The 24,079-nt window shown below is 43.9% G+C and overlaps 1 protein-coding gene across 1 annotated transcript; it reads left to right on the top strand.

The window, feature by feature from the left end:
* Positions 1–784: 784 nt before the first annotated feature.
* Positions 785–22,890, top strand: ccar1 (cell division cycle and apoptosis regulator 1; the record flags this gene model as incomplete). Its single annotated transcript, XM_080848943.1, is given in 27 exon segments — positions 785–829; positions 1,843–1,999; positions 2,456–2,631; positions 7,715–7,849; positions 8,485–8,517; positions 8,845–9,041; positions 9,228–9,357; positions 9,508–9,624; positions 12,561–12,753; positions 13,077–13,218; positions 13,626–13,778; positions 15,094–15,319; positions 15,477–15,590; positions 15,950–16,116; positions 17,023–17,233; positions 18,551–18,634; positions 18,778–18,966; positions 19,267–19,458; positions 20,355–20,588; positions 20,695–20,827; positions 21,043–21,131; positions 21,281–21,427; positions 21,544–21,667; positions 21,789–21,980; positions 22,604–22,819; positions 22,822–22,874; positions 22,876–22,890. Coding segments are annotated over 26 exon segments (3,774 nt in total). The 5' UTR covers positions 785–829; positions 1,843–1,887.
* Between the last annotated feature and the right edge of the window lie 1,189 nt (positions 22,891–24,079).

Raw genomic sequence — 24,079 nt, 5'->3', positions numbered from 1 at the left:
TTTGTCTCCCATTTACTGAACGGGGACTGTACAAACACTGTACAGAGTGCACACACAGAAAGGACAGTTCGAGGGCCTTCAAGAGTAATTATCAAATTTGATTTTAAAAAGTGCAGTGGATTTCAACTGGAACGTACATTTTTATGAAGTATTTAACTTCTACAGCATTATACGTATACAGCATTATTGTGGTCAGGGGTAACTGTTAATGCCTACTCATTCTTTACATTAGTTTGATAATTCACCAGACATTATTGTTTGAACACTGTTTGGTGCAGGTTAGTTAATGCCGCACTGGAAATTATTTACAGGGACGCAGTTCTTGCATCAAAATCCCTGCAGGTACCACACAGCGCAGACCAAACATTTTGTCAAACTGTTCAAAACATGAAAAAGTTAAGATTATATACTGTTTATGGTAGTGATTTATTCTGTCAAACATAATGTACACCATGGTTCTTGCCCTGTGTTATGTTTGTAGGTAAAGAGAAAATAGTATTTCCTCATTTGTCCATCTGGGGGCACTTTACCACATGACATCAGTCCAAGCATAAATATAAAACTACATTAATTTTCGGCCAGTGGATATGAAATGATCACATTTAATGTTACAATGTAATAACTAAATTGGTAAAAGTATGTTTGGCATGACATAGCCCGGTGATTAAACGTACAGCAAAGAAATTGTAACAGCTGCTGCCTCTGTATCACGGACATCTGGACACCGCATGCGCGATATTTCGCGTGTAGGCATGCGCGTTACGGTTGTAGCTAACAGTAGCAGGTTTGTCGCCACCGGTGGAAGAACAGAAACTGGCAAGCCAATTGGGTAAGGACAACAGAATATGAGGATTTTTGAACAACGTTTTAATCATCTTGCAAAAAGCAATTACGTGTGAAATGGCTAGTAACAGTGTTCTGCACGTTTTGCAGTAATTGCGCACGGAATCCAGGTTGTTGCCAAATAAACTAGCTAACCAGTGCAGGTAGGGTATAGGGCCTCAATTAACTGTTAGCTGCCTAGATAAACTTAGCTAGATAGCTAACATGGCATGAAAACAAAACCTCACTAATGAATCAAAGAATGGCAGTGCCAAGTATACCATTGAGTATTTACTAGCGAGCTCTCTGGTCTGTGTAATTGCATAATACGTGTCTGCGTCCATTGTGGTAGTGTGAGGGAAGCAAACGTGTGAAGTTCTGTGGTGGCGAAGTTATGTGAGTTTTCCGAAATTTGCTTCATCTTTGCCCATCGAGTTGCTAGGAAAGCTCACGCTTGTTGGGGTTAAACCTAGCCAGCCAGCTTGGTATCATTTTAGCTTATTAAATAGTTGCTTGTATTCATTTGCTGTCACACGAACGTATGGGGTATTCTGCCTGTCAAACTTCGCTTTAAGTCAAGTCCTTGATGAATTTTAGCTAACTTTAAAAAACAGTATCTTAGTTTGTTGTCTTCAGCTAACGTAAACACTGTTTTATAGCAACCTAGCCAAGCTAACGTTAGCTCTGTCAGTCAGTTGAAATCCTACCAACCTAAATACCGTTAGCAAGTCAGCTAACTTTGCTAATGCTGTTGTACTTAAGTCCTGGCTGGAATGACTGGTATAGCGTAGGATTGTTATTTTCATGTGTACGACCGAACCAACAATAAATAGGAACTAGAAAAGATGTATGTCATTCAGCAACTCTTTTACATGTACAGTACGTTCAGCAAGCTGTTGTGTGTTTTTAAATTGTCATCAACCTAGATATGCGTCAAATGACACTGTCAGCAGTGAGTGTTTTGCTGTGATTTACATTCAGTCTGGGTTACGCACAAGTTGATCGAGGAATTTTCTACAGATCACCAATATTGAGATCCCGTAAAGAAGCCACGACTGTTTGTCAATGGCCCAGTTTGGGGGACAGAAGAACCCTCCGTGGGCAGCCCAGTTCGCCGCCACTGCGGTTTCGCAACAGGGACACTCAGGACAATCACTGGATCTTAGCAGTTTACACTGTAAGTGATCTTTGCACAACATATTGGAATACGCGGTTCTCTAATTTTTCACGTTTACTTCTGAAGAAATATTATAGTATATCGCATTACCAATGAAACGTGTAATGTCTTTGACCAAGACTTTGTCTAATATTTAAAAAAATGAATTCAAGACAACCCTTCTGCTGTCAGTTCTGTCGAAGTGATCTACCATCTTCATCAAGCATTTGCTTTAATTTCTAATGGTGTCTTCAAAAATGCAGTGGAGGGCATTGGTGATATTATTTATGCATTAATGTTATCAGATTTTGTGTTTATTAGATCCGATCCTTAATGAATAGGCCTACTGGTCAAAAACAGCTTAGTTTCTACCAAGTGAGGCTTAGTGTGTGTGGTAGGCTGAGCTCTAAAACAATAACACTACAACAGTCTGTAGTGATGATAGCATGACTCTTTAGATGTCTGGTTTATTTTCAGCTCTAGGTGTTCAACAGTCTTCTCTGTTGGGAGCGTCCCCCTCCATGTACTCCCAGCAGTCAGCAATGGCTGCAGCCTCCATGAACACACAGTCTGCTGCCAACTACCAGATCAGCCAGCAGACCGTTGCTCTGCAACAGCAAGCTGCAGCAGCTGCCGCAGCTGCCTTGCAACAGGTGAGCCCCAAAACATTGGAGTTCAGGATGCGCTAATGTTCCCATAGAGCATGGCTAACAGGACTGCTTTTGTGTATTGGACCGCTGCAGTGAATATAAAGGTCTAGAGTGTGCTTGTGTGCAGGGGCGCAGATAGGATTTTTGAACTGGGGGGGACCAATCTGTCAGCAAATGATTCCAACTCAATTCGTTATTTTGTGTAATATATATATATCGTCTGTGCCAGCGCGGCAGTCCAGACTATTCTCATTTGTAGTTCCACGTTGGTCGAATGAACTGCCTAGCTAGCACTACCAGAGCAGGGGCGTCCTATCTACCTTTTAAGAAGCTCTTGAAGACCCAACTCTTCAGAGAGCACCTCCTGTCCTTCCTTCACTCTCCCTACAAGGACCATAGCAAAACTGATTGATTTGTGTAAACCTGTTCATTTAGTGTTAGTGTTGGTCCTCAATTCATAGCAAAACTGATTGATTTGTGTAAACCTGTTCATTTAGTGTTAGTGTTTGTCCTCAATTACTGTTAAATAAATAATTGATGCACCAAAGTTATATTCCCTAAATAAAGATACCAGTAAGTTGCCAACGACCTCTAAGTAGCAACCCAGATTAGTGAAACTGAAATGTCATAGTACAGGTAAGTTTGCTAGTACCTCTGCTAATGTTACTTTGTTAGCAAGTACATCTGTGGCTGACCCCTGACCGACAGATATATTGCTGATACACATTGTTTCAAATTGTACGTAGATTATTTATATAATAATGATTATATTTGAAATAGATTATAAACAATGCTACTTACAAGAAACACTGTTTGTCAACTCTCTGTCGCAATGAAATCTTGTCTTGTATAGCTGGCTGAATGAATGAATGGACGTAATCTCTCGCGCTACATATTCAATATCAAAGCCAGCCAATCAAAATACTACTACTAAAGACTAGAACATGTTTGAGCTCGAGCTTGCCGCCCTGGCTAGTGGCTGGCTGGCTTGCTTGCGTGGCGTGTAGGCTACGCAACTAAACGTTTGTTCATATTTTCTTTCTCCCTTTTTAAAATATTTGTCCCGTGTCTGTTGTTGGTCACAGTGAAAACCAGGGACATTGCAGGGGACAGCTCCAGCTGGGGACAGGCCACCAAAAACAGGGTCTTATTTTACATTAAGTCTAGGCAGAAAAATCATCAGCTCAGCTGGTAGACAGTTGTATATGATCACTATGGTTACCACTACAGGAACAGGCAGACCATTAATGAAAGGGAGCGAGCCAAAACATTTCAATTTTAAGCAGCCAAACGAACGGGGCTACTTATGTCATCTCCATGACAGCCAGGATAACGCCAAGCCTAAAAGCACAAACACCAGCTCTAAAAAGACTTAAAATGAGCATAATACTAGTGTTGTAGGACTTTGTGTGGCCAACGTTACACACGCTAGCATCACCTAATCAGCTGTGCAGTTATTAACGGATGCTTGTCGTACGTAGGGAAAGATGGGGGGACGGATCGGGGTCGCTGTGAATCTGGGGGGGACACGTCCCCAGCGCTATCTGCGCGCCTGCTTGTGTGCAGCTGTTAAGTGAAACAGGCATGTTCTGTCTTAACATTTATTATTACAATTTTTTGTTATACTAATGGAAAGTTGATAAATTCCTTGTTCTATAGCTTGGGAACTTCCTGAAACAAGCCAGACCTCTCACTGTCACATACCAGTGTTCATACCCAACAACCTTAAATAAATCTTTAACATTATGACAAGGGGATGCACTACAACCATCATACTGATGCTGAACGTTACTCAACAACAACAACAAAGATGCCTTTACGAGCAATTCACTGGGGTTGTCAAGTGAGCATCTTTTTTTGTGAGTCTTTTTTCGAAATAGCCTCACAACACCCCCAGAAGGTTCAACAGTAGTGTCCGGCGTCCCAGGCCTCCTTCCATGCTCACTATGGGTTAGGACACGTGTCAGTATCAGGGACATCACTGATGCACCTCAGGATTTCACTCAAGATTTTGCATGCATATCTCAGTGTTTGAACGATGCACTGCCAAATTACCCATTATATCCCATTATACTATGGCATGTCACAGGCTATCCAGGGTAAGAGGTTGGGGGGTGGGGGTAACCCCTTCAGGAGTACGAACTCGGGGTTAAGTTAAGGTAACGGAAAGGGTGGCCTTTCTTTATATTCTACAGGTGAATTAAATTCAATTTTATTTGTATAGCGCCATAACAATAGAGCCCAGAGCCTAGACCCCCTTAGTGCATGCACAATGGCAACAGGGGCAAGAAAAACTCCCTGTTAGGCAGGAAGAAACCTTAAGCAGAACCACGGCACACGGGGGGGACCCATCTGCTTGAGGTCGGCCGGGTGGAGATAGGAAGGTGGGAAGGTGGGAAGGGGGAAAGGGGGAGGGTTGTGTGGCAGAAGGGGAAAGGAAGCAACAGGGGTTGTACACAGCCAGCATTTGGTCGTGGGACAAAGTATGTATAAAGACATCCGGTGGTAAAAACATGATACAGGCAAGACTAGTTTACTGTACTAATAGGGTTACTGTTACAGGGGTAGGGGACGTAGGGACAGAGAAACATTTCAGTGGTGGCAATAATGTATATTGTATATAAATGCTAGCATAGGGTTAGGGGTAGAGTAAGTGTACGGCAATGCAGTGGCGGTGGGTGCAATTGGCCGAGGGTTTCTCCAGGTAGACCAGGTGGAGAGACTACAGCAGCGTCCCATGGGGAGATAGTCTTGATTAGTAGGGAAAGGGAAAGAAAAGGAAGAAAGTGAGTGGGTAGAGTTCAGCTGTCCATGTGCGTAGATGAGGAGTGGTGGGGGTGAGGAGCAATATTTCCATTTCCATCGGCGATTGGAACATGCTATAGGGGCCAGAGAACATTTATGTTAGTAGACATCAATTTCAGAAACATTTGGGTAGTAGATTTAACAGTAGGCAATATGGCTATTTTATCAGTGTTATAGAAGGAGAGAGAAAGAGAAAGGAAAAGATATGTTTAGTAATGCTGGCAATTTGTCATTTAGTTTAGTAATGTACTTATGGAGATGTCAGTCGTAAGCTTTAGGGTCGCAGGGTATACAGCAGTGCCCAATTGGCTGGTGACAGTCGCAACACGCGCCGTATGCTGTTCCCGGGATCCGTAAAGGCCCTCTTACATAGTGTGTGGGCACCTCAGCCCTTACACTGTTCCGCTTTTTCCGAAGCCTCAGACAACTCCTTTTAAAGCTCCTTCGAGAACCAAAATCCAAGCGTTGCGGATGTTCTGCAAGCATAAGCTTCTTTCATTCAAAGGCTCCCTCAATTGCATAGTTACATGTGTTGAAGCACAACTGAATATCCTCAAAATATGCTTCGACTAACGCTGAAGTCTTCTCAGGGACATGAAAGTAACTGTGTCCGCTGGCTCCGATCCAAAGATATTAGCCAGCTCTAAAAATACCACATGGAGGTCTCTGCCTTCTGTCCTGGCTGACCGACTTTTGTGCCAAATGTTTGTGCTACTATGTTCCAACCATCCAGAAAATATGAAGACATATCAATCCAGCTATTTGTCTTCAAATAGGATACCAACCTCCTTGTTACCACACTAAATAAGTTTTTTTTTTTTTTCACATGAAGAAGACTCTTCAGACTCTCTCAGGTCGAAATTGGCCTGTGGTCATTTTCCTCGGAGTTGTTCCTTTTTTCCCTTGCAGTCAACACCAGCATAGCTCAACACCAGACGCTCTTTCATAGACACGATAAGGTACCCTATTAGAACCAGGACCCCATACAGCCCTTATATAACGCACAACCTCTTGTGCTTCTTTCCACCTGGGTGGGCCATCGTCCATTGGTGAACCTATGTCTCCAACTGGAGGAATGTCTAAAGGTAACACGAGTTCCACGTGTCTCTGATTGTCACTATGTCAGCCCTAGTTTGTTCTTTCGTCTTACCTCTTTGTCTTAAGAGCTCCTCCCTCCTTAGTGTAGCCAGTCTTCTCTTGGCCTTTGCTTGGAGTACACTAATACTTTCTCTTTGTTCACCATATGCTTGTTTCCATTGCTGTCTCCTCTCTTGAATGAACCTTTCTGTTTCAACCTGTCACCTTGACTTGGCTTGACCTTTCTTTCCCTTCCTAGCTTTCTGACAAACTCCATATCTTTCCATGCCATAATTATAGATGACTCATTGATGCAGCTCCATTCCTTGACCTCAGAAGCCCCTGGCCATCTAACCTTTTGGTTTCACTCCACCGCATGTTTCCTTCTTAGTCTGCTTAATTTGTCCCTGCTGTTCATCTGCATGATGTCCACCATTCTGTGCAAGTGTGCCAGGTCCTCCTTCAGCTGTAGCAGGTGTGCTGATATCCCGGTGGTCTTTGGTGCTCTACCTGCCGCTGGACCTCAACCGACTGACTTGAGCTTCTTCTTAATTAGTCCTCAGTGTGTGGCCCCTGTACTCTTTCATCCAGGCCTTTTTTCCTGGAGTTTCCTTCCTCCATCCACACAAACCTGAAGAGCTTTCCCCTTACTGGCTGTATCCATGTTCATCTCCCTGTGAGTCATCTTCCAACCCTGCGCTCGCTGACTAGGGGGATTCTTTTGGTTTGTTCTTGTGTAGCTTATATGGGATCATCGGTCTGGCTGTCTTTGCCATAGATGCTTCTGCTACAGATTGCTAGCCCAAAGCAGCCCCGGTGGATTCCCTCCTGACAGCTGTTGTACGGTCTTTCCCATGTCAGCTTCCCAATTCACAGCAGTCACTAGGTGCAGGTAATTGAAGTTAAACACAGGAAAAAAAGTTATCGTGTCCTTATGCTTTTGGTTGGGGACTTTCCACAGCAGCCAAACCTCTCACTATCATATGCCTAATGAATCCCTTTAAAATGTTCAAATCTAAGGTAAAGCAAAAAAGTTAAGGTGAAATTTTAAATAAAGGTCTTTCCTTATTTATGGCAGATAAAATCTCCAGTCTTAGCTGGAACATTTTATTCTGTCAATGCCACTGTAACGTGCAGCTGTAACCTAACCCTTCCCTATGAGCAGGCTGATCATTTGGAATCCTTCTGTCCGTTTTCATTTCAGTCGCAGATCAATTCAGCACTGCAGCAGTACCAGCAGCAGCAGCAGCAACAACAGCAACAACAACAACAACAACAGCAACAGCAACCACCACCCCAGCCCCCTCCTCAGCAGACACTATACAATGTCCCTCACCAGGTACTCAAACAAAGCACAGGGTTTTTTTTTTTCAGTATACTTTTTGCAATGCAATAATTGCATAACACGGGCCAGACCCCTTTATGAGGATATAAAGCACTGGCAAAATGGCCGGAAGGGAAGATGAAGCAAAACAACAGTTTTGAAAATATTCTGTAGTCAAAGCTTAAGTATTCCTGTAAAGGAAGTGTCAGTGATTGTATGCAGGGGTCTGTGCAGTTCAGATGGCTGGTGAGGCGTTAATGTCTCTCCGTTGAGCAGTAAACACATTTCATTGTGTCAGCAAAATGGAGACTGGGCCCCGATCCAGGCTCTCAACAGGCCAGGGTGCGACTCAGGCTGCCTGTTTTCCCCATGCTTTATCTCTAGCAAGCTGCATATGTAAAATTATCTTAAGCTCTTGGGCTTAATCTTTGTTTTAAATGAAGGGATGTTGCACATATTGGTGCAAGTGCGGTAACATTTTAAATGACTATGGCCAGACAGTTGTCTTTGGCATTTTTTCTTCTTCTTTGGAATACCTCTGCAGTTAGATAGCTCAAGGCTATAACATTTTGTGTGGATTTCCATCTATTTCTTTGTCGGGTATGTTTTGAAGGTCATTTTTATGACAAACTTTCATTGTATTTCCACAGCTCCCTCAGCCTCAGCAAGCCCTGCTCTCCCAGGTAAACCAGCACACACCGTCCACTCTCACTCCTTTTGTAGTTAGAAAGCCTCAAGGATGACTGGTTTAGCCATCAAGGATGACTTGTTAAAATAATGCCTAAGGAGGAAATAAGCTTACTCAGGCTGTTCCCTTTGAAATAAAAAAAAGTGTTGACATTTAGAAGCTTTCAAACGTGTTTAAAGTGAGCACAAATTGTACTTGTGATCCCCACTGCCGTTTTTTCTACACTGCCATGTATTGATGACTTGGACATGACGTTTACTAGGCTAACACTCAAGACCCTTCAGACTACAGGACACAGGACAGGTTCTCTTCCATCTTTCAGCCCCCGGTCGCCCTGCCCACCAGTCTTAGTCTGTCCAACCCACAGCAGACTGCCCAGATCACCGTGTCCTACCCCACACCACGCTCCAGCCACCAGCAGCAAAGTCAGCCCCAGAAGCAGCGTGTCTTCACCGGGGTCGTCAACAAGCTACATGACACCTTCGGCTTTGTGGATGAAGATGTCTTCTTCCAGCTCAGGTTGGTAACCAGGGACTAGAACCTTGTGTTTCGTTTCCAGGAAGCAATTTGTTGAGGCCTTGCAGTGCTGACTCTGAATTTATTAGTTGTTGGTGTAGTGTTGATGGTTGTAATCCTGTTCATCTTTAGCAATGTCTTATGATAAGGTCTTTGTGAGTAAAAGCTGTAATCTGGGTTGGCTTTCAGTGCGGTGAAGGGAAAGACCCCACAGGTGGGTGACCGTGTTCTGGTGGAGGCTGTCTACAATCCCAACATGCCCTTCAAATGGAACGCCCAGCGTATCCAGACTTTACCTCAGCTGCCTAACCAGCAGTCGGTAAGTATCCGACCTCAAGCCGCCAAGCCCCTGATCCAACACCACACCCCACCACACCTACTACACCACACCCCACCACACAGCCAGCTCATCTCTCATACCATGTGCTGCCATGCTGTGTGACTGACTCTTCTCTTCATCTCCGTGTAGCATCAGGTGCCCCAGACCTTACCTCAGGTTTCCCCACAGCTGTCCAGCTTTTACCCGCAGGACCCAGGGATGCCACGCTACTCTGACATGCATTCTTCGGTGGACTCGAGACAAAATGTAACCCGCACTCTCTGGGGCACTCAGCCCACTCTACCTTTATCCTCCTTCTTCTCCTCCTTCTCCTCCCCTACTTCTCCTGCCTGACCTCCTTCACTCTCGGTTTGCACAAACAGGCTTTAGTCACAGCTCTTTTCTTTTCTTGCACTCCTTGAAATGTGTTACTGCTGCTATGTGGGTTTCTCTCTTGAGGAATTCAGTAGCTCATTATTAAATTGATTCCTGCAATGTAATGTTGATAACAAGATTCTTTCTCAAAGCATTATCTTTTTCTGTATTTGGAGGATAGAAGCCTGTACATTTATCTGTCTCTTAATGCATTCTGTATTTGGAGGCCAGAAGCCTGTACATTGATCTGTCTCTTAATGCATTCTGTAGTGTTTGATATGTTTTTGTGACTGGTTACCAGTAGAGAAAGTGGATGTTAGCTGGGGCTTTTCGCAGTTCATCACATGGTACAGTAATACTGTATCAAAATGCAAAAGTGCTACTTTATTTAATGAATCTCAATCTCTAAATACAATTTCACAACAATGAATAGTTATAATATAGGTATAATATAATAAGGCCAAATTAAGCATCTTTATGAAACACAAAGAATGTTCCTTTTCTGTGCTATTTTCTTTTGGGTGGCCCTGACAAAGCAGACATCCAGGGTTTGTCTAATACGTCTACTCAACAGGGAAAAAGCTCCCTTGCATTTATTGCCAACCATTTCTTTCTATCCACTTGTTTTTATCTTGTGGATGCGTTACAACCCAGTCGCGCTAAGCCATCCTCTCCCATCCCCAAACAGGTCATGGTTTTATGATGGAACTGTTTGATGTTTTGGTTGATAAGGATTTGGAAACATTTATTGTTGATATGATGATTCATTCACTTACTTGGCTAATGGTGTCAGTTTGATTAGTAATTCAGTTACTGAAAGCAGCTGCTTAGCTGGATGAAATAAAACAAAACACTATTATTATGTTGGTTGTTAAGGGGGGTGAAGTGCCTCGTGGTTGTTGGCCTTTTTAAATGCCAGGATGCATATATACCCAAAATAATTAATAAAGTAATGCCTTGTAATGTTACAGGCGTGGCTAAGACTTGCCGATATAGTCCAGTGTCACGGAATCTTTTTAGATTCTATTGAACGTTACGATGCTCTCTTAATCATGAATTTATGACATGGCGTTTCAGTCTTCCTTTTAAAAGAGTGTGTCATTCACCCAAGCATTAGGCTGCGTATACATGTGTCTTTTTCGTAAGCCACTCTGACGGAATCATCTTCGCGAGTAGGTGTGAACATTTTTAAGGGAAACGGCTCTTGTTGGTTAGTGTATACATGGACCGAAATTTAAACCTCTTACCTTGCCTTGGGCATGCGCAATGTTTGTTTACTAACAACATCAACGTGGATCCGCATCGCGCACAGGCAGTTTATTGGCTAAAAGTTCCCTTCTTTCTATCAGTAGATAGTTCTTAACATTTTCTTTGGATAACCACTCTCAGGCGAAAGAAAACGAGTCTACGCGTGTATGTGTTTCAACAACGGTAGAAAAACTGTGTTTGCTCCGTCTTTTACTGAATTCTGACCAGTGCAACAAATGTGACAGTTGATACATCAAAACAGACAGTTGATGCATTAATGCGCAAGCTTGCTACGTCATAGCTCACCTCTGGTTATTTTAGCAATGCAATGCATGAGCAATGGACTGGGCTACATTTTTGCAGCCAAATTGAAAGCTAGATCAACAGCTTAATAAACGAGAATACATGCAATAGGGCCATCCCATATGGCTTCGGCTAACTTATCTTATAAAAAAGGGCTTTCTGCAACAAGAAAACACGACCCGTACTGATGGATTGCCTGATACTGATCAAGTAAAGTGAAAAGTGTCCGGTAACAGTGCTCCTTCGTCGGGCTAGCAAAGGCTACAAGAGGCCCGGCTGGTGTTAGCCAGCTAGCTTAGCATAACTGCTATTCAGATCCAATGGTAATGCTACCTAGCTAGGTATGCTAACTGTCGGTATCCATCGTTAACTTGTTAATCGTTAATACTCATGTCACTGGCTTTAATATGAGAATGGCATGTTAGTAGTACATTTAATATCAGTACAGTTGATTAATTACTGCTGATATTTACATTTACGGTCTGTAGCCTGGTGGTCTACTGCCACATAGGCACGCATGCTCATAACACTCCTGATGAGTGGCTTCCCTGTCACCACTAGCCCCATGTTACATCGGCCTTGTTTGACCGGCCTTGTTTGAGCTCACCGATTGGCGTAGACCACCTCTCTCGAAAGGCTCAGACATCGCCGGAAATATGAGAGGGTTAAATTTAGGCGTGAGCTACATGAGGCAATTATAAGCGAGTTACGAGCTTTACGAGCTTTAACTGGCTTAAACACGATTTGGGTGGGTTAAATTGACACATGTATCCGTGCCTAATGTGTCAATTTAACCCACCCAAATGTACACGCAGCATTATTGGAATTTCTTTGTACGGATTGCAGACGGTGACTTAAAAGACCAGCAGCACTGTCCCATTAAAAATCGTTAAGAGACCTATTTCACACCCTGTGTGAGAACCGCAAGGTCAAACCTATTTTAGCACCTAGTTAACCTGAAGAGGACTGAAATGAGAACAGGAGCACCATGCAAAAATGAGAAAAAATAAATAATTTAAAGAAAGACAAATTCATTGGTATTATTGTTATTTTTATGTAAATAAAAACAAAATTGTGTGTGGGTGATGGACATTACTGAATGCCTGGCCACTCATTTCTATTGGAAAACTAGGCCAGATTGTCCTCTGAACTTTTCCTTTAAACTCCTTACAGATCATGGCTTACTCCTACTGCATGTGATAGTGCCATAGAACCGTACATAAGACTATCATGTCCAGAGGGACACCTGACATGCTCTCTTCCTCCTGCTGTCTCAGAACCAGCCTCCGGGGCCCAACATGATGAAGCAGCCCCCCAACATGATGCAGTCTCTTCCTCCACCCACCACCTTCAGCATGCCCACCCAGGGCCCTCCGCCCTCCCTGCTGCAGGCCCAGATCTCTGCTGCCTCCCTGGCCCCGCTGCTACAGAACCCCCCGCAACCTTTACTGTCCCAGCCTCCTCCCAAAGGTACTGCACGCCACATATATGGATGCCCAGATTTATTACAGGCTACATCTGTATGTTTTAACAGTAGGACAGAGGAAGATTATACCTTTTGCATGGCTGAAATATTCAGACTTACATTTTCCAGAGTGATTGTTTAGATTTGTTGCCAGTGTCAAGGCACATGGTCCTTCCCTCATCTTCGTCCAAGTATTATGACCAAGGGGTTTTCAAAGTACGCATTAGACTTTGTGTGTGTTGCTGTGTTGGGACCTATATGAATAGAACATGCTGATTTGAGCCCAATTCTGGAGATTAATGTGTATCTGTGTGTATGTGTACCCCAGAGTCTGTGTTCTCAGGGGGACTGCTGCAGCCCCCAGTGCGAATGATGGCCCAGCCCCTGCCTGTGCGGCGCATGGAGCCCGCACCCCGCTTCCCCAGCCGCAGTGACCGGGCCGAGCTCATCCTGCGGAATGATGACCGCAGGTCAGCAGCTGCTACCTTTAGGGACCTCACACGCACATACGTGGTCAGCCCCAGGGCCAGTCCGCGACATATGTCAGTGAGAATCTACCTACCTAACTTTCACTCTGACATGCGATGTGTTTTATCTTTTATTCTTCATTTAAACAAGAGATTGCAACTCCGTTTTACTCACCATTTATCACTATGGAATTAAGTTATAAGTTATGTTTACTCTAAGTTGTGCACTGAATTTCACTGTGATTTTCACGAGGTCACCAATAATCACTTTTGCCAATAATCACACAGAGGAATGCTAGACCCAAACCCAGTCTCATGTGTTGGCTTCTGTTTTGACATGTTTTCGTGGCTGTTATGATTATGAGTGCACGTGGCTTTGTTATTAATGCCATTGTTTTTCTCCCACTCAGGGACAGAGACCGTGAGCGCAGAAGGTCGAGAGAGCGCTCTCCAGCACGGAAGCGCTCTAGAGATCGGTCTCCCCGCAGGGAACGCTCGCCCCGACGCCCACGCCGGGCTCTGCCTCGCTACACCGTGCAGTTCTCCAAGTTCTCCCTGGATGGGTAGGGATCTCATCATTGACTGTGAATGCTTTAACAGTAGGAACAGTTGTTTTTCATGTGTGGTGTTTTGTAAGACCCATTGAACAATTGTTCAATTCAATTTTATTTGTATAGCGCCATAACAATACAATTGCCTCTAGGCGCTTAACAGAGCCCAGAGCCTAGACCCCCTTAGTGCATGCACAATGGCAACAGGGGCAAGAAAAAACTCCCTGTTAGGCAGGAAGAAACCTTAAGCAGAACCACGGCTCATAAGGGGGGACCCATCTGCTTGAGTTCGGTTCACAAAAACTAAATTCAACTAATGCTTTAGGTCACTGGTTCTTGTCTTGTTTTGTATCTTTCCCTGCTTTGCATACTTTTCTGGTGTCAACTGTGACACTCCTGATCTGCTGAACAGACCTGATGCATAATAGGCAGACTGATTTCAGTCAGATGTGTCCTGAGTAGGGATCGATGGGATACGTGCAGGGCAGGGGGCACAAGGAGCAGGATTGGGAACACCTGCTTTCATTAAGAACATGGCTCTAATGGCACATGTTACAACTCTCTAATACACTGTCAGGCTTAAGTCTCATTCTAAGCAGCCCTGGATTTGATTGTTGTAATTCATGAATTCAGTGATTTATACAAGAATGAATAAAATAACAGAATGGCTTGGGAAAACTTGCTGGGAAAATAATGCCTCGTCTCCACTGGCTAGTTAATCAATATAGCACGAGTGGGAGTGGGGTAGGTAAGGGATAATCCCACGGGTGGTGTTCGGCCGTAGCCACCGAGGCCGCCAGGCCGAGTGGCGTAGGCAACAACACCCGTGGGATCATCCCTTACCTACCCCACTCTCACGAGTGCTATATTGCTTTTATAAAACAATTCTACAGTCAACAAATTAACATTTCAACACAAAGTTATTGATTCAAAATGGTTTATTTCACCATTGTTTCTCCGCAACAAAAAATAGTTCCATTGTCAACGTCTTGGTTTGGAATTTTAAAACTTTGAATTAACGGTTATCATCAATGCGAATGTTTCATCGCGGAGTGATTTATTTTTAGCTGTGAAAAGTCCCGTAACTGTAGGTATGTTGACGAATAACCTATAGCATGGAACGTCTCTCGTCCAATCAGAAACAGCTAAATTACGCGATAGAACCCAATTGTTTTATAAACATTTTTAATGCATAGCAAGACATGGGTTGTTAGTGTTACCTTATTTAGTATCTCTCTATCTGTCCATCTATCTGTCTTAGTACACAGTCCTCTCCTAACTTTGACTTCATCTCTTCATTCCCTCCTCCTCTTCCTCCTGTCTTCAGCTTCAACTGTGACATGATGGAGCTGCGCAGGCGCTACCACAGCCTCTACATCCCCAGCGACTTCTTTGATGCCGTCTTCACCTGGGTGGACGCCTTCCCCCTGACCAGGCCCTTCCAGTTTGGGAACTACTGTAACTTCCACATCATGCACAAAGAGGTGGACGCCCTGGTGAAGAACACGGCGGTGCTCGACCCACCTGATGCCAACCACACCTACAGCGCTAAGGTGAGGAGGTGGAACCCAAGGGACCGTAAACCCTTATCTTTCTCCTACCGTTCTATGTCCGAGCAAGGCAGATCACATAGGCATTACGCATGGTTAGTCTGGATTTAAGTGTTAATAGGCAAATACTAGCTTCTAAATGCACTGATGTTCGTTTCAGGTGATGTTGCTGGCCAACCCAAGCCTGGAGGAGCTCTATCACAAGTCGTGTGCTCTGGCTGAAGACCCATCGGAGGTCAAAGAGGCCTTCCAGCACCCGGCCCGTCTCATCAAGGTATGAGGGGACCTTGTAGGGTTTCATGGTTGTGCATGGTGTGAAGCGGGGTCCAAATAAAGTGCAACATCGTATAGGGCTGTTCTGATTGAGAGCTGACTGTGACCATTGGCAGTCCCCCTGCCAGAGTGAAAAAGGCTAAACAACATAATAAAGGCATTAACTTGAATATCAAACATAACATTGACAAAAAATCAATCAAAAATAAAATAAGTGAATAAAATAAAATTCCAATATACAATATGGAATTTTAATGTTGAGTGATATGTGTGCGTGGCCATATCAGATATGATATGTGTATTTGCCTGTGTCAGTATGTGTGCTCTTAACCATGGGGCCTCTTCCTCCTGCACTCTCAGTTCCTGGTGGGCATGAGGGGCAAAGATGAGGCCATGGCCATCGGGGGCCACTGGTCTCCCTCCCTGGATGGAGCCGACCCAGAGAAGGATGCCTCAGTGCTGATAAAGACAGCTATACGCTGCTGTAAGGCTCTGACAGGCATCGACCTGAGCTTATGTACCCAGTGGTAAGTACAGCGCCCGCATCCCACTCCATCTCCACACAAAAACTCTGTCTCTGTTTGCTTTACTCAGCACCTAGCATAAATACAAAAAATAAACAAAACAATAACAATTAAAAAAAGGAAAACCTGACATTTTCCTGACATGCTGCATGGATTTTACACAGCGCTAAATCTGACCATTTTGAGGCTTTTTTCAATGTTTTGTTTGATTCAGTAGTTTATTAGAACTCTTATCATTTAATTTGCTCCGTACGATTTTTTTTGTTGCAATGTCCCTTTTTGGCCAATGTGTGTTAGCAGTCCTGCCTTTCTGTGTGGTGAATGCGTTGACTGTCGCTCCAAGATCAGACGCCAGAGGAGGAGCTGCCACCATTACTTTCCATTTCTTTTGATTTGGAATTGCCTATGACTTTGTTAAATATCTTACATATTTAACTTTGCTTTCACTGTGTCTTTGATTCTTGTCCCTTTTCTCACACTTCCCGGGGTACGTAAAACTATCCTACACAAGCATCCAGTTCAGACATGTGGTGGGCTAGGACCTGTGTATGTCCAGACTGTTGTTGTTGTTGTCGTCGTTTGTTTTTGTTGTCGTTGTCATTATTTGTTTATCGCCTGTGAACCTTCCCAACGTTTGGCTGCCGCTCACCGTGAGAATCTACTGTGGAGATCTGCAGACTCTTTACTCTCATGTCTGTTTATGTCGGGGTCTTTTTTGATCAGACAGGGGATTGGTGGGGTATTTTGTGAGCTAGAGGGGCATATGTATGTATGTGTGTGTGTGTGTGTGTGTGTGTATATGTATGAGTGTGTGAGCGAGAGATTGCATGATTGTGTGGGAGCAGGTGTTAGGGCCTTGTGATGTCTGACAGAATGTTTCTTTCCAATGCGCTTCTTCCTTTGCGACAGGTATCGTTTTGCAGAGATTCGCTATCACCGCCCTGAGGAGACACACAAAGGGCGGACAGTCCCCGCACATGTGGAGACAGTGGTTTTATTTCTGCCGGATGTTTGGCATTGTCTTCCTACCCGCTCAGAGTGGGAGGGCCTGTCGCGTGGACTCCAGGAGCAGCTGGCAGAGAAACTCTTGGCCGAGCGCAAGGAGGCGGATGGAGACCAGGCACTGAACGCTAATCCCTTTCTTCTCATTTTCGCTTCTCACAGGCACAGGAGTTTTAGACAAAAACAAAAACAAGTCAGACTTATAAAGGCAACCCTCACACACTCACTCACACACAGCCCACCTAAACAGTGCAGACATGTACGACAGGTGTCATACAGCCCTCTCCTCCCTCTCCCCCCTACCTCCACTCCCCCCACCCCTCTCCTGCCTTTTCTACCTCCTCTGCCCTCCCCCTAACCCCCCCCCCCCCCCCCCCCCCCATCCCCTTAGCCCCCTCGGCTTCAAGCCCCAACCATCAGTAACACACAGTGGAAGGAGCTTCAACTGGTAAAACAGCTTCCAGCTCGCCCAAATACTAGATTTTTGAACATTTACTTGGACATGCATTTAAAAAAACTAAATGGCTGGTGTAATAATTCTCTCTCTTAATTTTTTGGTCTTTGGTTTACACACATGCCATGCGCTTAATCTAAAAATGTCAAACCTTGCATGAAGGATGTATGACATCCAGTTTACAGATTGGTGTAATATTTGCATGGAATCCAATGCATTAATTTGCTGAAAAACAAAATCACTTGCTGGAACCTGGAGAGCCAGTTGTATTTTGAATATGTGTGTTTTTGTTATTGCTCTGATTCATTTGATTTGAATTCAGTATCTGCTCTAAAACAAAACTCCCTGAGTTCTGTCTCTTGTCTGTCCCTTTTTTTGATTTGACACTGTTGATTGGACTGTACCTAGAGGATTGGGAAGCAGCTGATTTTTCCAGAGCAGTTGGTTGGTCCAAGGACAGTCTGCCATGTCTAGGTGTAAGACCATACCCTAGACCAAATGCAGTCACTGTACACGCAGGCACCTCATTAGTTGTAGGGCATTTCCATACACTCAGTTGGGAGACCTGCTTTGAGAACATGTCACACACATCTCTTGGAGCCTCTGTCATTGATTTATCTTTTGTGTTCCACAGAACGGGCATTGATTGGCTGATCGGTTTATCAAAGCTAGAGAGCTTCCATGTACCCTAGCAGTGGACTTTTTGCCCAGTCAAGATCTTAATAGGAGGAGACAATGAGAGACAGTTGTGACCTTGCTTCTTGCACGGATCAACTTTTTTGTTTCAGCCCTAAAAATATGTTGCTCTCTTACACATTCTTTTTTATTTTTCTCTCAATCTGTCTCTCCTGCTATATATCTCTCTATCTCTTTCTCTTTCGCTCGCTCTCTCTTTGTTTGTATCTGTGTCCTCCTTTCCCTCCATCCTCTCTGTCACTGTCACTTTCTCCCCTTCTCCTTTCTTACTGACTCTTCTTGTAGGAGGAAGAGGAGAAGGACGAAGAAGACTCTAAGGAGGTCACCAATCCCACCCACTGGGCTAAACTGGACCCCAAGTCCATGAAGGTCAGAACCTCCTACACTGTCTTCATATCTCCCTCAGATCAAATCAGTCAAGCATTTAATCATCTTGTATGCACACTCACCGTGCATGTCCAGCCAGTGAGGTGCTGTGTTTGAAGCTCCTGTATCCTTCTGCTGGTGTCTAGGTGAACGACCTGCGTAAGGAGCTGGAGAGTCGCTCTCTGAGCTCCAAGGGCCTGAAGTCTCAGCTGATCGCTCGCCTCACCAAGCAGATCAAGCTGGAGGAGCAGCAGGAGGAGACCAAGGAGCCTGAGAAGCCTGAGGTCCCCCCGCCTGAGGAGGAGGATCCGGCCCGCCAGGAGGACGACCATGAGGTGAGGGCAGAGACTGGCTGCAAGAGCATTTTGAATTACTTTTTACTATTTTGCTCAACAGACGTATTTTCCAAACATTCACACGCCATCCCATTTAATGGATTTAAACATCACACAATGTTCACAAAAAGTCTGTGATTCCTTTACCATAAGCTTGAGCAAATGGCTGATGAAGTGGAATTTTCTCAAGAACAAAAAAACTCTCAACATGTATTCACATCATTCATTAACTGAGATGTATCTCTCTCTCTCTCTCTCTCTCTCTCTCTCTCTCTCTCTCTCCATCTCTCTGCGTGTCAGGAGGAGGAGCGTAAGCGGAAGGAGGAGGTGGAGCGTCAGCGCCGGGAGCGGCGCTACATGCTTCCAGACGAGCCCACCATCATCGTCCAGCCCAACTGGGCAGCCAAGAACGGCAAGTTTGACTGCAGCATCATGTCCCTCAGCGTGCTGCTGGACTACCGGCTGGAGGACAACAAGGAGCACTCATTTGAGGTGAGAAAAAGTGCAGCTGCCTCAGGTCATGCGCTTTGTTTTTTTAATTACGGCAGATTTAAAAATATCCTGTATTACTGGTAATGTTGCGAAACCCCATTCACACAGCAGTGGTTAGAAGTCCCGTCAGCAACTAAGCTCAAAAATGCTTTCTGGTTAATTGCATTGCCTGACTGAACCTGTATGTGTGCAAATAGAGGGTTGTTAGTATGTGAATTAACAAAAACACAACCACATGCATAAAATCTGAGGAAACAAAATGAACCATTTTCTGCCACACATATTTGCATATACTATTAATTAGAAATTGAAATGATCTATACTATATCTATTTTTGAGAATCGATACAGGATCACAAAACATAATATCATGATGCTCAAGTGTATCGATATTTCCTAACACCCTTAAAAATGAGTGAGGGCAGGAACAAGGGGAGACAGTCATGGACCTTAGCCAACCCAACCAGTGTCTCCTGTAGACGGGTCCAAAACGCAACTAACATGGGTAGACTCAAAACAGACAGGCCTTCTGTTTTCACCATGCTGAAGGGCCACGTTGGAGCATTAGTACTTTTCTAGCTAGCCCAATCAAGATGGAAGCTGATGTCCCTTTGTGGATGAAACGTGTTTGTAAAAGTGTACTGTCCCGTACTGTACACACCCTAACAACATCTACTTACTCTGTAATGTTGAACAAGAGGTTTACAAGGGCATTTAGAGTATGCTGTTCAGAATGGAAAGTCATGGAAACTCCATCATAGTATCAAATGGAAACATTTGACCATAGCTAGCAAAGGTAAATCATCCAGAGTGCTGGGAGAATATGTTAGGTAGGAATTTGTTAAAGAGCTTTTTAATTTAGATTTTAATCACACCTGTGCCGTCTCCTTTTCCCAGGTGTCTCTGTTTGCCGAGCTCTTTAACGAGATGCTGCAGCGAGATTTTGGCTTCCGGATCTTCAAAGCTCTGGTTTCCTTGCCTTACAAGGATGAGAAGAAGGACAAGAAAGAGAAGACCAAGAAGGACGGTGAGAAGAAAGAACCTGAGAAAAAGGATATAAAAAAGGAAAAGGAGGAAGAGAATGGTGAGCCTGCAGGGAAGAAAATGAAAGAAGATGAGGAGAAGAAAAAGGTAAGTGGTACCCTCCACATTCACACTGGCTGTCATTGGTCCTTTCCTCACCCGCCTGTATGCCTTCAGATAGATTCCTCCTCACTATTGTGTTGTCCTGTCTCAGGACGAAGAGAAGGAGAAGGTGCTGAAGAAAGAGGAGTCCAGAGAGGAGGATGACGAGGATGAAGGAAGCAATAATAACGCAGAGGAGTATGACCCCATGGAGGCAGAGGATGCAGACGACTATGATGATGACGGTAGGCGCTCTCACCACAGGCTGTCTGGTCTTTGCCAGTCCTCTGTGCTACTCTGCTATGACCCAATTCTTAATGGAGCAAATAGTACATTTATTTTGAATATTTTTCAGTTCTTCATGAATCTACCATTTATGTGCAAAATAAATAAATGTACTATTAGTCATTAGATTGTACTTAACCGTTACAACATTATGGTGTGTCATTGAAAACTTTAGACAAAGACGACGAGGATTCAATAGGCAGAGATCGACGAGATGAGCGGCGAGACGACAGGAAGTCTAAGGAGAGATCCTCTAAAGACAAGGTGGATACGTGCCTCGGTTCATTCACCTCTGTTCGACTTCACCTGCCTCCATTGAAGCCAGAGGCAGACTTCATTAGCTGTTACTCAGAACCACTTCATACTCACTTCATACCACCTGCATGCATTAAACTTTCTCTTTGCTCCTGCAGGAGGAGAAAAAAAAACAGATGGTGACCTATCACAGAGACCTGCTGATGGCCTTTGTGTACTTTGATCAGAGCCACTGTGGCTACCTGTACGAGAAAGACCTGGAGGAGATCATGTACACACTGGGGCTGCACCTCTCCAGGGCCCAGGTACTGCCCACATGAGTTAACTAGAGGGACACTGGCTATATTGGATGAACACAGAGAAGATACACTAGGGGTGTTATGTTTGTTGCTTAATTAAGTGTGTGGTTGTGTATTTTCAGGTAAAAAAGCTTGTAAGTAAACCAACGGCAAGAGACGCATGTTTTTACCGGAAGCTGACAGATGGGCCAAAAGATGAGCCCGCTCCGAGTGTGACATTTGACTCGCCAATAGAAGTCCTTTCAGGTAAGACACCTGAAAACCTTAGAGAAAGAGGACCTGTCATGATTATCTGATCATCATTATGATCATATGCTAACTAGAGTGGATATATCCTCCTCTAAACTGTCTGGAACATTCTCCACAGGGAACAGAAACCTGCTGCCCTCAATCAAGGGCATGCGCTCGAACGAGGCTGCAGAGGGCAGCGAGGCAGGCACTTTGATCGTCTACAACGGGGCCATGGTGGATGTTGGCAGCATGATGCAGAAACTGGACAAGAGTGAGAAGGCCCGGGAGGAGATCGAACAGAAGCTCATGCTGCAAGACACTAAAATAGGTGAGGCTGACCCAGAGATCCTGTTGGGGTTTCCCATTGGCACTTTAAGCTGTGCCTGGGCCGGTTTGCATTCCCATTCCAAGATGAAGGGCGTTGAACTGCGCCACGCTCATTTGGGACCCCCTCCTGATCAGGACCAAACCGCTCCGGGTCCAAACATGCTGAATGACGGCAGAGCTACTATCTCTTTTGTGAATGTTTCAATCACCGTTCATCATATTTTAGTATGTTGGGACTCCTTACTTAGACACACCCTCAAGTGGGTGGACCCGCCTGTATGGAAATGCAAATCCAGGCTGTGTTTGGTCGACGGGCTAAACTGAGTGAAGCTGTGGCAAGCTACACTATTCATACAGAAAAACAGTGTATGTGAACTAGCAGCACTCCAGACTAACTTTCCTCTCTTTTGCTTGCATAAAGAACTTTGATTGATTGAGCATACAATGTGAAATGTTTTCACAGTCTTAACAAAAATGTAGTTTCAATACAGTAACTACAATGAAACATACTCGCATCACCCAGGCTTAAGTTACTGACTTGGAACTGCTGAAATGCTTGCACTTTTGTCTGAATCTTATTTTCACTAGAAGAGAGTTGCTAACCTCATCACTGTCTGTTTCCAGAGGAGGATGCCAAGCACACGACGGAGCTGGAGAGCACCAATCGTAACCTCACCCGCGAGCTGGAGGAGGTGAAGAGCCGGCTGTGTGACACTGAGGGGAGTCTGAGGAGCACAGAGGAGCAGAAGACCTCCTTCCACAAGCAGCTGCAGAAAACCGCCACCAGCCTAGACGGAGTGATGAAGGATTTACAGAGTGTATTTACAAAGGTACCACACCAAGAGACTACCAGTCTAGATTTACAGAGTGTGTCAACAAAGGTACCACACCAAGAGAGACTACCAGTTTAGATTTACAGAATGTATTAACAAAGGTACCACACCAAGAGACTACCAGTTTAGATTTACAGAATGTATTTACAAAGGTACCACACCAAGAGAGACTACCAGTTTAGATTTACATAGTGTATTAACAAAGGTACCACACCAAGAGACACCAAGAGAGACTACCAGTTTAGATTTACAGAGTGTATAAACAAAGGTACCACACCAAGAGACTACCAGTTTAGATTTACAGAGTGTATTTACAAAGGTACCACACCAAGAGACACCAAGAGAGACTACCAGTTTAGATTTACAGAGTGTATTAACAAAGGTACCACACCAAGAGACTACCAGTCTAGATTTGTCTCCGTGAGGAAGGTGTGCTCATGAAGCATTGGTGCAAAACTAACACAAATTCTGATATATGTTTATGAGTAGATTATTCAATTAATCAAAGTTTGAATCACGTAAGCTTTTGTGTGATTTGATATGACACTAACATTAAATTATAATATATTACATTAAATATTACACTAAAATATTGTAGTTACCTCAACAAAGAATTGACTTTGAATAGAATATTGAATGGAAGGTGTTTAATTTACCCACTTACGATATTTTTGTGTTCGTAAATTGTATATCTCAGAACTAACTTTCGTCTGTTTCTCTACAGGAGGAATCCCCTGAACCCAGTGACCAAAAAGTCCAGGCGAACGGCTCCGATGAATGAATGCCTTTTTTGATTTAGGAGCAATCCTTTCTTACAGAATTGTATATAGGCACTAAACCAATATAATTTCGAACTGATTTTATTTTGACAAGCATTTTGACAGATGTTGCGGTGTACAGTTTTTCAGATAGGTGGGTTCATTGTAATTTGGTGATATTCTCTAACTCACATTTCATGGGTCTTCATTCGTTCAGGGCAAATGTCTTGTTTATTTATGTTGGTTGAAAAAGCAGTTATAAATGAAAATAAGTTTTAATATTTAAAGTGTTGTTATTAATATGAAAACAATCTGTTGAAATGATTTCTTGCTTTTGGCTTTCTGTTGCAAATTTTGTCTTTGTGTGCTCAGCCAACCTCCCCTGACATAATCTGTACAACATTTGTGCCAGTATGTGACAGTTGTACTCTTTCAGCCTTTGATTAGCAATAATAGTAATATTTATGTTGACATGGTTTAATATAGAAAGGTTGTTCTACTGAAATTTA

The sequence above is a fragment of the Sprattus sprattus genome, assembly GCF_963457725.1.
Source record: "Sprattus sprattus genome assembly, chromosome: 12".
Classification (NCBI taxonomy): domain Eukaryota; kingdom Metazoa; phylum Chordata; class Actinopteri; order Clupeiformes; family Clupeidae; genus Sprattus; species Sprattus sprattus.
Note: the sequence above shows the minus strand (reverse complement) of the source record. Positions and strands in the feature narration are given on the sequence as shown.